The sequence below is a fragment of the Eschscholzia californica genome, unplaced genomic scaffold (assembly GCF_041429995.1).
Source record: "Eschscholzia californica isolate CP2 unplaced genomic scaffold, dmEscCali1.0.p SCAF_4, whole genome shotgun sequence".
Classification (NCBI taxonomy): Eukaryota; Viridiplantae; Streptophyta; class Magnoliopsida; order Ranunculales; family Papaveraceae; genus Eschscholzia; species Eschscholzia californica.
The window spans coordinates 56,293,878-56,311,462 of NW_028238461.1; the positions used below are offsets into that span (position 1 = coordinate 56,293,878).

General features: G+C 38.0%; 2 protein-coding genes across 3 annotated transcripts; both read right to left on the minus strand.

The window, feature by feature from the left end:
• Positions 1–1,948: 1,948 nt before the first annotated feature.
• On the minus strand, positions 1,949–5,213 carry LOC147546586 (uncharacterized). Its single transcript, XM_086673855.1, has 7 exons — positions 4,746–5,213; positions 4,412–4,655; positions 3,431–3,610; positions 2,686–3,331; positions 2,500–2,600; positions 2,321–2,383; positions 1,949–2,229 (listed from the first exon to the last, which is right to left on the minus strand). Exons 1-7 carry the CDS (start codon positions 4,926–4,928, stop codon positions 2,168–2,170), a joined length of 1,479 nt encoding a protein of 492 aa, XP_086529981.1. The 5' UTR covers positions 4,929–5,213; the 3' UTR covers positions 1,949–2,167.
• A 915-nt stretch (positions 5,214–6,128) lies between these two features.
• LOC147546587 (putative copper-transporting ATPase HMA5) lies at positions 6,129–16,657 on the minus strand. 2 transcript variants are annotated; one of them, XM_086673854.1, is made up of 14 exons: positions 15,909–16,657; positions 15,601–15,713; positions 14,918–15,086; positions 13,765–13,853; positions 12,899–13,006; positions 11,993–12,099; positions 11,816–11,893; positions 11,154–11,206; positions 10,806–11,042; positions 8,357–9,730; positions 7,684–7,938; positions 7,443–7,565; positions 6,881–7,351; positions 6,129–6,789 (listed from the first exon to the last, which is right to left on the minus strand). In XM_086673854.1, exons 10-14 carry the CDS (start codon positions 9,683–9,685, stop codon positions 6,373–6,375), a joined length of 2,595 nt encoding a protein of 864 aa, XP_086529980.1. In that variant the 5' UTR covers positions 9,686–9,730; positions 10,806–11,042; positions 11,154–11,206; positions 11,816–11,893; positions 11,993–12,099; positions 12,899–13,006; positions 13,765–13,853; positions 14,918–15,086; positions 15,601–15,713; positions 15,909–16,657; the 3' UTR covers positions 6,129–6,372. The 2 variants fall into 2 exon arrangements, with proteins under 2 accessions (XP_086529980.1, XP_086529979.1); XM_086673853.1 differs by lacking the exons at positions 13,765–13,853; positions 14,918–15,086; positions 15,601–15,713; positions 15,909–16,657 and adding an exon at positions 13,601–13,676 and having other exon boundaries at positions 8,357–9,972; positions 11,154–11,236.
• Between the last annotated feature and the right edge of the window lie 928 nt (positions 16,658–17,585).

Consider the following 17,585-nt stretch of genomic DNA (forward strand, 5'->3'; position numbering starts at 1 on the left):
GGCTCCGGTGAAGGAAAACCCCCTTCGTTGGAGCTTTTAGAGAGAAAGAGATGAGAGAAAATATATATTTTTTTGGAAGTCGCCGGCCGGCGACTTTAATCGGAGAAGATGAAGGTGAGTTGGAGAGAGAGAGAGGGGTGAGTTGGAGAGAGAGAGGGGTGAGTTGGAGAGAGAGAGAGAGGTGAGTTGGAAAGAGAGGTGATGTGGAGAGGGAGAGAGTTGACATGGAGAAAGATGTGTGATGGAGAGGGAAATGAGGTGGAATTAAGATTTTATTTTTATTTTTAATTTTGAAAAATGATTTAAAGGAAGGGTAGTTAGGACATTAACTTAAAAATAGGGGGTCATATTTGAATTTACAGAAATTTGGGGATCATATTTGAAGCTAGTCACAAAGTAGGGGGCCTTATAGGAATTAACTCTTAAATTAATAATGTATTAAGCAATGGTCCACCTTCATGCTTACTTTTTTTTTTTTCTTCTCTCCGTTAAATTTGAAGTCTCTGTCTCTCTAATCAAATAGCGCGTTTATGAAAAGGGCACTTCTAACCATTTTGACTAGTATTCATGTACTCCCTAGTTTACATCTTTAGGAGTAGTTTGAACCATTCAAGTCTTCTTTATTACAGTTGGAAGCTTCCTTTCTTCCTTCTTTTGTTACTAGTATATATGGTTTCTCTTATTCTCCTAGAGGATTTTCGTTATATCAAGGGACGTCTATGGTAAGGGGGGGAAATGGGGCGGGTACAGACACTCATGGATACTTATGCCAACAGGTCAGGCGGGGGCAAGAGGAGAAAATGTCTCTCTCGCCATTAGGGTTGTCGGGCAGACCTAGATGAGTGTTTCACGACTTGTCTGATTCTCAAAGTCTTACTTTGACGTTGTTAACATTTTTTCTAATTACAAAAAGTTGGTCGAAAAAGTAATTACTTTTTACAATAACAAATTTTTCACAAGTGTTAGACTTTGAAGTCGATGCCTAACAAAACTTCCAATGAATGAGGTAAAAATAGAACGTGGGCTTTACTCTAGAGGATATGTACCCTACTCTCTTAACTATTGAGCTAAAAGACTTGACCTAGTTCACCCACCCAACCTTTAAAATTCCTCTAGAAAGAAATGGAAGCTTTGAAAATTACAAAGGAAAGTGCTGAAAACGATGATGACATTGATGATGAGTACAAAACAATTTAGACCGTGTCTCTCAAGCCAAAGACTAGGACTCCAGAACAAACTTATAAACCCACCTTGAAAGCAAAACCAAACCAAATTAAGTACTAGTTGAATATTCTTCTACGAATTTTAAGCAAGGCCCACTTAAATTGGTCTTGTCCAGTCTAACCCAGTCTCATTGATGCCTCTAATTATTGTACAACCTTGCAAGTTTCTCTGAATTTTATAGAATAATGAATAGTAGATAGGAAAACAGCTAGGCATTTTTACGAATCAAAATATCGAAGCCAAGGAAAAGAAATGGGAACACAGTTTCGTCCAAACACATGAAATGGTCAAATAATGAGACTTGAGAATAAGGCCTGCCAACCTACATCACACATGAAATGGTCAAAGCATACTCTACAGTTACACAAAATCAATAGTCTACATTTTCGAATCAATTCTCTTTCGCCCTTTTTCACTCTCGACAGACAGTTGATTACTGTTTAGATCTAAAGTGGATCTACTTAACATCTTCTATGATGTTTCTTTTTCAATCTCGACAGACAGTTGATTACTGTTTAGATCTAGAGTTGATCTACTTACATCTTCTATGATGTTTCTTTTTCAATCTCGACAGACAGTTGATTACTGTTTAGATCAAGTTGATTGTTTCTCACCTAATTCTTTTCATTTTCTTCAAAATGAAAATAAACTTTGGCTTCTTGAGTTCTTTACAGAAAAAAATGGTCCCATAAATGAAGAACAAGAATAGTGCAAGAACCATGACTTTCAAAAACGAACGTTATATTAAACAATGCTTGTCACAGCGACATCCTATACTGGTATATCTTCTTCGGCAAATCCAACCAAATTTGGAAAACAAATTTGGAGTTCGAAACCTTGCTGTTAGACCAATGAAACTGGTGAATGACAAAACTAAATTTGTTGAACATTTACACAGACCATGTTAGCTTAAAAGAGTTATCTTCAATGTTGAATGAATCCTTCAATCTTTCAACAACAGGTTCTCTTGATCTAATAAGGCAGTATTTCTTGTATTCTTCTTAACTGCAAATTCATTTCAAGACCACATTAACAAATTGACTTTCCCCAAAATTAGATCACCAAACTAGTATGAGATTAAGGATAGTCAAAGTACCAGGACTAAGAATTCGAATGCATTTTGTTATAGATTTCATTGATGTTGCCAAAGAATCTGAACCTAAATCAACAAATATATAGTAAGTAACAAAGCAAGATACAACACAATCCATTTTGACTTGCAAGAAGATGTTAAAGAAAAAACGATAGAAGGAAGAAGTAGCTTATTATCTTTACCATTCATGGTCTTTTCACAAAGAACTTCAGTTCGACTCGAAGATAGTTGAGTATAGGTTTGATTTGCCTCAGAGGTTGCATCCCCATTTTCATGTCTTGTTCTGGTCAAGTTCCATAGAGTTTAGTGACAAGATTAATATTAGTAAGATATAGTATATACATGATAAAGAGTACAGAAAATAGTACCCGTTCGTCGGTTCAATAGGAGAATCTGTGCCCTGTAAGTTGGCTTCACAGCCAAAAGACTCTATATCAATACCAACTAAAAGCTCCGAGAGGGAAAAATCTGGGCCAAAAATGTCAAAATCCAGCATATCCATGTCGAAGTTGTGCTCTTCTACAACTGTCCCAGATGCGGAAACCTCAGTGGTTGTGGTGTTATCTGAACACGGCGATACATTAGAAGAATCGAAATCTAGTCTGCCTTTAACATGATCCCTTTTGCCAAACTTCTTCGAAGGTGTTTTAATGGGTGAAGAAATGTAATGTTTTCTTTCCATTGTATAATAGGATATATGTTTGAGAGGGCTGGCTTGAAGGGTCTCTGAAGTAGTAACAGGATTGCTTGTTGGGGTAACTTCCTGAGGGTTATTCTCGTTGGAGAGGTTAACGAGCGAAGAACTGTCAGACGGAGAACTAGATTTATCTGGTTGAGGGGTAAACGCTTGTGGAGGAGTTCTTGGGCCTGAGCTATCAGATTTTGGGGACTTAGAAGATTGCTCGAATGAGTTCTTTGGAACAGAAGAACTTTGAAGTGAAGACCCATTAGAGAGGCAATAGTCAGGAGATGATTGAACCACAGAAACTTGTTTCTGAACTGTCTCTTGAGTACCTGAAAGGGCCAAAGGGGTGAATCAAAATGAAACAATAAGCATATTGAAGAAGTAGTTAAGCATTCGATCTTAATCGGCGAAATTGTGAAGAAGATTACCTGTAATTGGTGTATTTCTTTTGGGTAATTGAGTGCAAGATCTCTTTGATGAAGGAGCTTCAGTAGGAACAACTTTAGAAACTCTTCTTTTGGTTCCAGATTGGAGGTTCATAGCTGGGGTTGAGGAATGAGATAGACGTGGAACAGAACTCATGGGTGTGGTTCTATTCATTGAATTACCTGTTTAAGAAGCATCAAATTACCATTACTATTTTCAGTGTCTGGAAAGATCTGTAACCCTAGAATTTTATGCAGTTGGAATCACCCAATTCACCCAACTAATGGACCTGATCAGACATTGGATCATGTTTGTCACCACGAAGCTATAGTCAAGGTGCACAACGTCTTACAATCTAGCCGTTGGTACTTCTTATCTTCACAGAGAATTCGATTTCACCGGGTCCATGTCGGGGACAGCAGGGCAGTCGTTACACCATTCGGGCAGGTAGCTACTTATGCAACAAGGAACTACCTCCTCAGGCACAAGTCCTAGTCGTTGCACTACGGTCTGTTTCCCGGCTTTGCTTTCACAATTTTCACTTCTGATTGGTTTCACCCATCCTGACCCGGAGGTGGGTCAGTCACAGGGTTCGGGTTCTTGGTCAGTTCCCATTCCGCCTGCCTTTGGCATGGGTGGGGTGGTTAACTTAGAGGGCACAGGTTGGGGCTAGACCTAGCCCAATCATGTCGACTCCCCGAGTCAATTATACATACATAGTTTGAAGGGTGGCCTATCCCAACCCAATCTCGACATGACCGGCGATGAGCCGATCCCGTCGTGGGCTACTCGACCAATTCCCGGCTGCTTAGCTATTAATGACCAAAACTAGGCAATTCTACCACATTATGAAAAGCACAGATAGCAACCATCAAATTATTTCTTATTATAAGCAGAATGACAGTGTTGAAGAAACTGGATCTGGATTTTTGCCCTAATCTTAGAAACTGTTAAAATCCATAAAGGGTGTTCAAAATGATTACCTGTGGTAGACTGAAAATTAGGGTTTGCTTGAGAAACTAGAGCTGTTGAGTTTGTTGGTGGAGGAGAAATATTTCCACTGGTGTTGAAAGTGTCCATGACATTCCGCATTCCCTGTAACAATGTCTCAATCCGACACTTCTCTTGCTCGATTTGATATTTCTCCTGATCCAGCATTACTTTTTGTTCTTTCAAACAAATGTATTCATCTAGAATCGCTCCCAAACCCAATAAACTCTTCGGCGCCTGTAAATCAATACTAGAAATTAGAATGAAAACCCTTCATAGAACAGATAGAGAGAGAGAGAGAATGGGGAGGAGAAGATGGGTGGGTACCTGGCTAGCATGGGATTTGGGAATGAGGGAAGAAGCTTCGGTTCTGAAGATGGATCGAGTCTGATTGAAATTATTATCAGATAGATATCGATCTACAATGAAAGCAACTTGGACAGGGGTGATCTTCCCTTTCCCTAAATTATCTTGTTGTTGTTGTTTCTTCACTTTCGGTTGTCTGCCCATCTCTTTCAATTGATTGATTGATAATCAGGAGACAGATTTAGAGCGAGAAGAAGATTCACAATGGAGTTCGATAGAGAAGAAGAAGAAGAAAGATCGATTGCCGAGGGAAAATGAAGAAGAATGATATAAGTAATATTTATTGATAATAAAGAAGGCGGGAATTTTGAAATTTGGTAGGAGAAAATTTGGCAAGTTTAGAGAGAGAGAGAGAGTAAGGGCGGGAAGATCTGGCTGATCTGCACCGTTAGAAAGTGACCAGATTCGGAAGTTCACAGATCTGCGGTCAAAATTAGACTTCCGCGCGGGAGTGAACTATTTTGGCGCCTTTTCTAATGTTTACTCTCATATTAGACACATTTTGGCGGGGTAAGTGTGATTATTCTAAGAAAATAGGGCATTTCCCGTGTAGCATGTGCTACAAATTTTGGCGGGTAATTTTAAAGAATCCAAACTTTCTACCACAAAAACGAACATGGAGATTCGTATAGTACACTATAGTGCCTTGCCCGTGGTAAAACGGCCGGAAGGCCTGGTACCCGCTTGATTACGCTTGAGTTCGAAGTGGACCACAATCTAAATACCTACTACGTCCGACAAGCACTTACCAGACGGGAAGTGTGATTATTCTAAGAAAAACCTCTTCATCGAATATGTGCTACAAAATTTTAGCGCGTAATTTTAAGAATCCAAAAAGTTTCTCCACAAAAACTAAGTTGGATATTCATACAGTCTCTGGTGCTAAGTGGGTCAGGTGACCCACACCTTGCGACACCATAAAGTGTGTCACGTGAGTCGGTTGCCCAAATCTGGCCCCACGCCTTGATGGCACGTGGCCCGACGGGCCGACCAATTTTTAGCCTGCGACCCCAAAGAACATTTTTTTCAATTTTTCTCTTTATTACTATGCAAGATATAATAAATTGGAATGTATATGTTTCATATTATGTATACATAGAAACATTTATATGTGTCTAAAGTATATAAATATGAATCATTAATATACTCAACAGCCAAGGACAAAGACCTAGTATACTTGGTTCAGACACTAATATACTCAACAGCCAAGGACAAAGACCGGGTATACTTGGTTCAGACACCTTATAGTCTGCTGACTTTTGCAAAAAAAAAAAAAAACACCGGTACACTCGCTTAATAGATCTACTTAACTCTGAAGTAGGGAGAAAATATCCCGGCAATAAGTTTCACCATCACCGATAGATTTGAGTTCATTTAATCAGAATGTACAATAATTCAATGAAAACCGTGCTAGCATACAACGTATTTTATCATTTTTCATCCTCTAAAGAGAAAAACTATCCAGATTTCCTAATTGCTAATAATAAATACTCTGTGATTATTTTACACGTTGATTCACAACGTTCCTCAAATGGTCTGAATACAAACTGATATTGAGTGTCATTGATGTGCAAGTTAAAGTCTACTATCACTGGACTTTGATACCTTCAAACCCGAGCACGTCAAGTTCCTCGGGCCTTCTATAATACTTGAGCAAGAGTGATGAACAAACAACGCTAACCGAAGAAGCACCCATAGCAGCACCAGCCATCCATGGCGGCAACCGAAACCTTGTTGAAGGGTACAAGGCCCCTGCAGCAATGGGTATTGCCATAACATTGTAAGCCATTGCCCATACATAGTTCAAGCGGATCCTGTTAAATGTCTTCGTGGAGAGGTCGATAGCAGTTACAACTCCTTCCAAATCGTCCCTCATCAAAACGATATTAGCGACCTCGATGGCGATATCTGATCCTGCTCCGATAGCGATTCCGACATCAGCAACAGCCAATGCTGGAGAGTCATTAATTCCGTCTCCAACCATTGCCACCTGGAACCCTTCACTCTACAAGCAACAAAAACACAGTAACAGAACAGATGATTAATGTTGAAACTAAGTAATGTTTGAAACTTGTTGTAAGAGTTCAGTTTCTTACCTGCAATTCCCTGATCTTATGGGCCTTCTCTTCAGGTTTTGCTTCGGCAACGACAGAATCAATTCCTACCTCTTTGGCGACAACGTTTGCTGTCAGTTGACTATCTCCTGTTACCATCAAACTCTTCAGACCCATTCTCCTTAAGATAGATATTACTCTTTTAGCCTCTGGTTTCACAGGGTCTGAGACTGCAATGACTCCCACAGCATTTCCTTCCACGGAGACAAGAATTGCTGTATGGCCTTGACGCTGAGCAACATCTAAATAATCTAAAGCAACTCTTGGAATTTCAACGTTGTGCCTTTGCATTAGTCCTTGGTTTCCTATTAAAACACATTTTCCGTGGACTATAGCCTTGACTCCATGACCTGTAAAAGACTCAAAATCACGAGCCTCAGACCAGCCCTCAGTCTGTACATGGTTCTCCGCATGTTCTACTATAGCATTGGCTAATGGGTGCTCACTGTTAACCTGCAACACAAGTTCAGCGGCAAAGGTTTCAACTTCAATGCGAGTTAGTGGTACAGCTGCTCACAAGAGTGTAAAACCAGTAGATTATGACCTCAGTTGCAGCCACCAGTTGGTAAAAAGCCGATAGAGACATGTCCGTGAGAAGATTTGTGCACACAACGGTTGGTTTTCCCGCTGTTAGGGTCCCAGTCTTGTCAAAGACCACACAATTCACCTGATACATAAGCATATTAGAAAATTTATGATCTGCAGACTTACAATGTAGATAGCGTAATGGTTGGTGAACCGTAAAAGAGTGCATTAGTGAAGATGGTGTGGACGGGATAGTTTACCTTGTGCGAGCTTTCAAGGGCTTGGCCACCTTTGATGAGTACACCATGCGAAGCTCCAACCCCAGTTCCCACCATCACAGCTGTAGGAGTGGCCAACCCTAAAGCACAGGGGCAAGCTACCACCACAACTGATATCCCAAACTGCAGAGCCAGCTCGAATTTGTCCATGTATGGTGGTACCCAATCTTTTGGGTACAGATCTAGCACACCCGTGATGTACCAGCAAAGCCACGTCACTATACCACTACCAACCACCTGCAATTGAAGCCAACAATTCTATGAAAAGCCAGAAAGAATCAAAGAATTGCAAGCTCAAACTTGCCTTCTGCTTCAAAGCAAAAGGTACTTCAAGAGATTAAGAACTTAAAGAATAATATAAATAAATAAGACTTTACTTTTGTTATTTTTTTTTGCCCGAAATGCCCCACCTTTGACCTGTTGTTTACATTTGATAGACCTAAACACCTTCTTCACATGCACTTCATTTTAGGCTCTCTTGGAAAGTGTTGGGGTGGAAAGAGGAAAAGTAAAGTTTCTGTTGGCAAGGATATTATAATGATGCTAGCACTAACTGCCCTAATCATAGCAACAGAAAAAGCTTACACTAGCAAATCATTGTGGGCAACCCACTACTGCGCATGCTTTCAGTTTTAAAATTGTATTAGAACCTTACCAGAGGTACAAAGTATTTTGATATTCTATCTGCAAATTTCTGCACTGGAGCTTTCTCCATTTGAGCCCCTTCAACAAGCCGTATTATCCGAGCAACCGCTGTGTCCGACCCCACACATGTCACTCGCACTTGTAACACTCCGGATGTGTTCATCGTCCCACCAATCACCTCATCGCCATTCATCTTGCTGACCCACTTTGATTCTCCTGTGACCATACTCTCATCTACTTGGCTCTCTCCCATAACCACAACCCCATCCACACTAACCTTCTCTCCTGGTAAAACCTTCACTAAATCATTCTTCTCGATTAATCTTCTATCAATCATCTCTTCTGCAATTAATCTGCCGTCTTCATTATAAATCATTAATCTCGCAGTATCTGGTGTAAGTTTCATGAGTTTTGAGATGGCATCACTTGTCTTTCCCTTTGCCAGTGCCACTAAGTACTTCCCTAGGAGAATAAACGAAATTAACGTCGTAGTCGTTTCAAAGAAATCTTCGTTATCAAAATCTTTTGATGTTGAAGATCTGACAATAACGTAGATAGAGTAGAAATACGCAGAGTTGGTCCCTATCATAACCAAGCAATCCATGTTAGCACAGCGCATCTTCATAGCATGATACGCTCCAACATAGAATCTCCAGCCAATGATAAATTGCACAGGGGTGGACATAATTCCCCTGAAGAGTTTTCCCATAGTTAACATGTTGATTACCTTTCTTTCAAGGAAACCATGTCTGAAGGAAGGAATGTAGGCCAAAATCATGGACATCAAGAAAACTGGTATAGTAAAGGCAAGACTCCAGAGGAAGCTATGGTAGTAGATCTTTATATCCGTATTCTTTAGTCGAGTGTCTTCTTCTCTCTCATCAAGAAGAGATGTCTTGATCCCAGAGGATTCAAGCTCCGAAATGATCTTCCTGGGCCCGATCAAATCAGATGAATACGAAATTGTTAAGTTTGTATGAGATGGGTTTAATTCAATGGCATCAATACCTTGTAAATTTGTAATGGAGATGGTTTTCATAATCTCTTCATCTTCAATGGAATTCTCGACTTGGAGGTAAAGGGTGGTTGTGTTCTTACCTGTAGAAATAATGGAAGCATCAAAGCCAACATTTTCAATAGCTTCAAGTAGTTGTGATAAAGTGACTATGTTCGGATCAAATTCGACTTCAGCTGCTTCAGTTGCCAAGGCAACAACAGCTCTCTCGACTCCATTAATGTCTTGGAGAGTGGATTCAATTGCAATGGCGCATGCACTACAAGTCATCCCTTGTATACGGATTCGGCATGATCCCAAGACACCAGTTGGAAGCTTCACCATAGTTTCTGCTTTGAATAATATTTAGCTTCTTCAGGCTTACCTCCACTGTAACAAAAGAAACAATAACACAGAAGTAACAATTTGAAGAAACAAGCTCAATCATGAGCCTCTCTTGATATTACTCACCAAAACTGCCCCATTCTTAACTGCTTGTTGTCTTTATATATTGGGGCTTGGGGGACCAATAATGATGGCCAAGAGAGGTTCTTTTGGGACGGTTTTTCTTTCACAGTTGAGCTCACACAGAGACGATCAAGTGAATAATCCCGGGTCATTGTCTGAAATAACTGATGTGTCAAACATCAATATAAATTTTGAATTTGTATTTTCCAGATGGTAGGTATTACTCAAAAGAGTAACTCGTGCCCACTTTCAATAGCACCAAAAGCTCTGGCTTAATGAGTCCTTATCACATTTATATACAAATGTTTGTCACATAATGGCTGATGCAACACAGAAAAACCATACAAATCTGATCCGTATATCCTCCTATTGACCAGTGGCCACTACATTTTCTGTGCATATCTCACTGGCCACTAAATTCGAGCATAAGAATACGCTATCGAGATAAAAAATATACTGATATGATGCTGGATTCAGTATGAGAATTACTCCACTAACTCTACTCTAGGAACTTCACTAATGCGAAGAACAATCAGCCTCCTTTATACCATATCCCAAACAGAAATCTAAGAATTGGTACTTAAGAATATTTCAGATTCTCAGATCACATTCATAGAATACTTTTAAGTTTCAATATGCACTATTCCAAGGTAGTAGGTGAATGTTAAGATTAAACTTTTCCAGTTTTAGATGCAACTTTTCTGAAAAGAAGATATCTTGCTTTCTCTCGAGAAAAAAATTTCGACCTAACTTTGGGCAAGTTTAAAATTTAAAATAAGTAAATCTTTTTATAGATGATATATTCTCATAAATTAGATACTACTGAAAACATCTCAAGCTTTAAAAATATAACTTTAGTTTCAATCATCAACCAATCAGAATATAAATTCCAAGATCTAAATGTTGTACATGTAGACACATTTTAGTTAAATTGATTAACTTATATATATATATATATATATATATATATATATAAAAACAGTTAGTTACCTTTTACCTAATCCGGTGCACAATTAGTACAGACAAAAGGAAGTGGCTGGGTCCATCTGAGACTTTTAATCATGATGGAGTTCCAGTCATTACCACCCAAGAAAAGGTAGTCACTTTTATGAGTACTCTTCAATCTTCATATAAAGTAAATTCACATTGAGCCTGTATAATCTCACAAGTTTACGCCAAATCCAGAAACAATCCAAGCAAGCTCCAAATAAACTTCAATATATTCAATGTTCATCTGCTAAAATTGGAAAAAAAATTCAATGAGAAACTTTCCTGATGTCAGAAAGTTTGATTTCTAAAATTGGTACAGAACTATTCAGAGAAGTGAGTGGGAAGTAAACTCAACTCATTGATCAGCAACCCATTCCTTTCTAGCCAAATCAGCCACCAAATTGCAAACTGTATGGCGGTTGAGATGAAACACTGAATCTAAAAAAGGGATTTAACGGGGATATAACGGTAAACATATGACAAGTGATTTGTTTGCAGACAACGACGTTCCTTCTAGTAGACATCCAATTTAGGAAAGAAAGTGACAGATTAGTCGGATCAACTTATGTCACAAATGAGGCAACTGATGTGTCTATACAATTTTAAACTGGCAATCCAGAAAAACACCTACCAACATTGAAAGAAATACAAAATATGAGGTTGAAACAGACAACAGATTAATACTTCAGAAGGTGATATATCTTGAGAAAGTGTCCTGGAAACCTTTGCAGGCGTGGTTGTTGGAGCTTTAGTAGGTTTCTTGAAATTATCATAAAAGATTTTCTTGAGAAGGTTCAGGACCATGGGAGGTTATTGGATCGAAAATAAAATGGAAAAACAATACATTCAAACCTCTACAAGACATCCCCCATAAAACAAGAAGCATAAACACCCAGTGGTCCAATATAATGACACTAAGGTATTCGAAAAATAAAAAACCCTCAATGTTCTCATGAGACATTAATACCAATGCATGTTCGGAATTAAAAACTACATACATTAACTTGTGAAACTCACTTTGGTGGGGGGTCGCCACGTGTGTTCTTCATTATCGACAACAAAATGCTGCTCTTGTTCGTTACGGCTTCTGATCCACTATAAAAAACACCATGTTTTAAAAAGTGTTGTATTATTCGAAAGGGAAATCCCAAGTACAAATTGAAGAAAAAACTAGAACGAATATAAAACCCTTACTGAGCCTATTTTGTCTAAATCCCATCTTTTGTTAGCAGTATTCAGGAAACTATCCAGTCAAAGGTCAGGTGTCGCTCCAATTCTTGTTCATAGCCATACTGCTCCAACTACACATCAACGAGTATAAAACCCTTACTGAGCCCATTTATCGAAATGCAGACCGACACCCATCTTTAACTAAACTTTAATCTTCATCTGCAATAAGTACTGCAAATTTTCTCAAATTTGAATTTGGAAAGTACTGCAAAATTTTACAGAGAAGTGAACAGACTACAAACCAACTTGTCGATCAGAAACAGAAAGATAAAAGTCCTTCAAAACTCAAAAAATAATTTTCTTAGCTGCCAAAATCTTTAAAATCATATTTTCTGCTGCTACGAACAATATATTTGGTCCTTTTTCAATCAAACGTCATCAGTTATGAACCTTGATGTGCATCCATGTAATGATCCCCGTTTCAAAGAAGTGGTTAGATTGTGATACAGTTATCAGCACTGAGTAGGAATTTAGAATAGTCAGGCATCCGTGCTAGCGTTCGTAAATGGTCTGTGGGGAACTATATCAATCGACTCAGTTATCTACTGTATAACTTGGATACATCAAATCTTAAAAGAGCCCAGTCGAAGACAAAACTACAGACAATGATGACGGGTGTTGTTCCTTCTCACAGACATTCAATTTTAAAGCAAGAGAATTACGGCTGCGGATAGGATTAGGTTACAAAGCAGGAAACTCCTGTGTATTCAAACAACTGTAAGCAGACTAACCAACAAAAAATACCTCCCAACATGGCAAGATGACAATAAGAATTTCAATCACAAGTAAAATAGGATATGGGGTTGAAAGGAAAGACAAAATAGAACTTCTACAGAGGTGATAGAGTTTGAGAAAGTATGAACTGTAAACCTTAGTAAGTGTGCTCAATGACTGTTTTGAGCAATCCTTCTTAGTTTCCTTACACTTTTGGGAAAGAAAATTCCTCACAAGGTTCACAAGACCATGAAAGAGTGTACCCTGTAGGATTCAAATAAAATGGAGGTATCTCCAAAATCAGGACACATCATTCTTAACTTGAAACAATACCTCAAAACTTCTACAAGACATTCCCCGTAAGAACTAAAAAGGAGCAAAGGGTGTCATCCAGGTTCTTTAGTCCTCGCCCCTACCTAGGCTATGATATGCTTCTAGATGACTTTTCGATCTCAGGTATTAAGTCAAAATTTGGAACAAGTGAAGCAAAAGTCGAGACTTGCAACATCCCCTGGTCCAATGTAAGGCCACTAAGACATACGAAAAATAGATAGGGAGTATAGGACGTCATGCTGTTTGAGCTCTACATAGTTCATAACAACAGAAAATAAATAAGCAACCTCGCATGGTAAATGGATCTAAATATGGATCTTCTACAATCAGAAAATAAATACATGCTTCAGCAATTGCAAAGGTGATATCAAAGCTCAAGCTGCTCGAACTTCAGTTAATATTTGGAGCAAACTTTATAGATCGAAAACAATAAAACTGTGTTCCACTCCCACTACTTTTTAAAAATCAGCAACCTAGTATGAAACATTAATACCACAGCAAGTTTGGGAATAAACAATGCTATACATTATTTGTGATGCTCGCATTGTATGGTGTCACAATGGAGAGTAATCCTCTAAAAGTCACTGTATGTTTGGAACAACTCCAAAAAATAATTTATATTAGAATGGCCAATTGGGCAAGTGCAAATTGAAACAAAAAACTTAAATAATTCAGTACGAAACTCTTACTAAGTCCATCTTGTCTATATCACATCTTCGTCCCGGTGTTATTCAGGAAATGGTAGCCAAAAGTTTTGGCATCGTTCCACTTCTTCAAACTGTTCTGGCGAAGAAACGCAATATTTAATATACATCATTAAAACAAATCATATATCTAGAAATTGGTTGGCAGTCCAGAGACACATGTAAATCATATATTAGAACTTATAACTTATAAGTGAACTGTAGGCCTATCATCTTTGCCTCTAAATAAATTACAAATGCTGGTTTGACAATGTTTCTTAAGAAATCCAGCATAATTTACATCATATGTGAAGAAACATAAAGTAGAACGTGGTTGGAAAGAAAAAACAAAAGTAATTAAGAGTTTGATAGGCAAAACCCTAAATTACTATCTTCATGGTACTTCAACATGCTCAGACCACGTTAAAAGATGGTTTTTAGGTTCCAATATTTGCTATTCCCGAGTAGTGATTAAAATTAAGATTAAACTATTCCAAATTTAGACGCAACTTCTCCAAAGAAATTTGCTTTCTCTCAAGAAAAATTTGGGCATAACTGTGGCCAAACTGAAGTTTTGAAATAAGCAGATCTTTTAAGATATGATAATATGATATGATCTCATCAATTAGATAGTATTCATTAAGAAATATCTCAGCCATAACTTTCGAACCTTTTAAAGTATAAGTTGATCAGTTGATTGTCAAGTTTCAACAGTTAATCACCATATAAATTCCAAGATCTAAGGTTAGATATGTAGTAAGAGTAGTAGAGGCATCTAGTTAAATCGATTGCCTTAGGATATGCACAAATAGTGAAACTAGCAAAATCGTACAATATATATTTAATTAACCACTAAATGAAATCAAAGTCCTTATAACTTTAACCAACATATTTTAGCATTAATGAGCTCTATATAAGCCTTCAACCAATGAATTTGCTTGCCTAAGGAAAATCTAACTACTTTATGGCAGTGCTCCATCATATAAATATGATTGCTTGCATTTTACCTACCTTAGTGCTCCACTAATACAGACAAAAGGAAGTGGCTGGGTTTGTCTGGGACTTTGATGATGGTGGAGTTTTAGTCACTACCATTTAAAAAATGGAGAAAATGAAAGTCACTTTGATGATTACTCATCTTCATAAATAGTAAACTCACCTTCAGAAGTGATTGTTCTGACAAGCTTGGCCCAAATCTGAAACCAGTAAACTTCAATCCTCATCTACTATAGCTTAAACCAAGTTTATTGCCAAGAACAATAAATTTGGTGCTTGTTGAATCATACGTAATCAATTATGATCCTTAATGTCCACCTGTGCAATGATTCCTGTTGACAGAAGCGGTTAGACGTGCTACAGTTCTCAGAGTTCAGTAGGATTGTTAAAACAATCACTCGTGTGCTAGGTCTTGTACATGGTATATGGGGAACTATCAGTTGACTCCACGGTTTTACAATAAACTACTTGGAAATCTAAAATCTCAAATGGGCCCCAAGGAGGACATCACTACAAAGTGCAAACATATTATAAGCAACCGGTTTGCAAACGTCACTCTTCCTTCTAACATAGATTCAAGTTTGGACAGAGAAAACAGTTTGTTGGATAGACTTGTGCCAAAAAGAAGGTACGGATGTGCATCCATGCAAATGCAAGCAAGAAAATGATAAAATTGTAATGGGAAACCAAACTAGTAAACGAGGTTGAAACAAAAGGTAGATAGGATTTTACTAGAGGTGATAGATCTTAAGAAAGTATGCCTGGGAATTTTAGTATGCTCAGCTCAGTGGTTGCTCGGAGCAATTTTTAGTAGTTTTGTGAATTGTAAACACTTAACTCTTCTACCTGACATTCCTCGGAAAAGCTTAGAAGGGCGAGAAGACTGGCTCTTCCAGCAGGCCAGCTTCTTCACTCTGCACATATCAAGAATAGAAACCATACCTCCACAATTTAAAAGGCTAGATTGAGGCTCAAGCTAGCAATTTGGTGCATTTCTATATTGTGACATGTACGTGGTTATGTACTTCCAAGTTCGAAGGAGCCTCGTGAAACCCAATTAATTTACAGGCAGCATATGTAGCTGCTGCATGGCCTATAGTCTTAGCCTACACGACATGCTTAAACCGTCAACTCAATAAACATGAGATATTAACAAATTGAAGACGGTACAATTGTGCTCCACACAACCTATCATGAGAAATTACTTGTCAAGCTCGCCTTGGCCGGCCTATCATGTGTGTCTCTTCCTTATGAAGAACATGACTAGGCTCTTGTTAGTTAAGGTGTATGGTCCTCGATAAGAACCACCCTTACAGTCATAGAAAATATCATATATTAGAATGGTGAATTGAGACGCTGATGATTGAAGAAAAACTCAAGTGATTTACTATAAACCCATTACTGACTCCATTTTGTCTAAATCACATCTAGTCCTTCCGAGCGATTATTCAAGAAACTATCCAGTCAAATGTAATTTAGAGGTAAAAACCTAATAACTAATGCAAAACCCTGAATTACGTATAACTATGTTATGAGAAAAATAAAACCCTAAACTATACCTATTGATGATTGATCGTACAAAACAAAGGCAAAAGCTTGAGGGTATATCTCGGTTGCCTAGAGTCGTTATTGGAAACATTAAACTAAATTTAGGGTTTTACAGGAAACAATGAAAAAGGCAAAAAAAACGAAACGAGAGAAGAACAAACCCTGGTAGATTGATGTTGCTTGATCTAAGCCTACAAAACAAATTGCGCAACTTCTTTCGATTTAGGGTTTTAGGTACTGAGGGTTCTACGTACGTAATGAAGAATAAGCGCAGAGACGATTTAGCTTCTAAAGCACACTTGATTTCATCGATCGCCATTTGGAGTTGAGCGGAAATTGGCGGGGGTTTTAGATTAGGAGTTTTTGAAATTTCACTGCCGTTAATAAATAAGGGCCAGTTTTGCCCCCTGTACTATGATCATTATTATAGTTTGGCCCTCTAGTGTGTTCGTAAAGCTTAGTTTGATACCCATTTTTAACCGATCATCTATGGATAGTTAACTGTTTCGTATGTTTCTAAAATTAACCTCGTTTTTAATTTGCCCTTCGTTTTTTTTATTTCTCTAGCTTTATTCTTATGCTCCTCGTCTTCATCTAAAAAAATTGAACTTTTCTATCTCTACTCTTTTTTATGCATCTCTAATTTAGTTTCCTCTTCTCTTTGCGTGATGACACCCGTCGTGAAGAACACGAGAGCGATGAAAAAAATACATATGTGTGTGTGTGTATGTGTGCGCAAATGTGTGACATATACAACAAATGTGGGATCCATTTCATTAGTAACGTGTGTTCGTTTTGTTTTCATCTTTTCTAGTCGTTTAGGGAAGAGGATGGACGACACTTCAAAAAGGATGAGGGAAAGTGAAAGATCCATTTCACATATCACGTGTGTGTTTTTCATTTCACAATTTTAAGACAAATAGGAAAGAGGGTGGACGACAAGTGAATAAAGATGAGAAATAGTACGTGCAAAACACAGTTTATAATGAGGTGAATGCGATTAAGAATAATAAAGATGTTTAAGATGAAGAGAGACAATGGATGAGCACAGAGATGAGCTACAATTGTTTGGACAAGTTTGTGAGAAAAAACATTTTACAGATAAAAGATCACCCGAAAATCCAAAAAGATAAAAACAAATAACAAATTATTTGTGCGAAGTAGGTGTCCTGGTATGAGAGGAAGGACAAAGACACAACAATTATATGGATGAGACCAAATAATAAATTATGAAAGACAGTCAGGTCTTTATCTCAATCTAACATTCTATGGGCCACTTGCCA

Excerpts from the sequence above, each read along its gene's own strand:
- LOC147546586 (XM_086673855.1), bottom strand. The coding sequence starts at position 4,928 with ATGGGCAGACAACCGAAAGTGAAGAAACAACAACAACAAGATAATTTA. Across the intron at positions 3,611-4,411 it reads TAATTTTCAGTCTACCACAG|GTAATTCAATGAATAGAACC; the intron begins GTAATCATTTTG and ends CTTCTTAAACAG. Across the intron at positions 2,384-2,499 it reads TTGTGAAAAGACCATGAATG|GTTCAGATTCTTTGGCAACA; the intron begins GTAAAGATAATA and ends TTGTTGATTTAG.
- LOC147546587 (XM_086673854.1), bottom strand. The coding sequence starts at position 9,685 with ATGGTGAAGCTTCCAACTGGTGTCTTGGGATCATGCCGAATCCGTATA. Across the intron at positions 7,939-8,356 it reads CAAAATACTTTGTACCTCTG|GTGGTTGGTAGTGGTATAGT; the intron begins GTAAGGTTCTAA and ends CTTCAATTGCAG. Across the intron at positions 7,352-7,442 it reads AACTGGTGGCTGCAACTGAG|GTTAACAGTGAGCACCCATT; the intron begins GTCATAATCTAC and ends CTTGTGTTGCAG.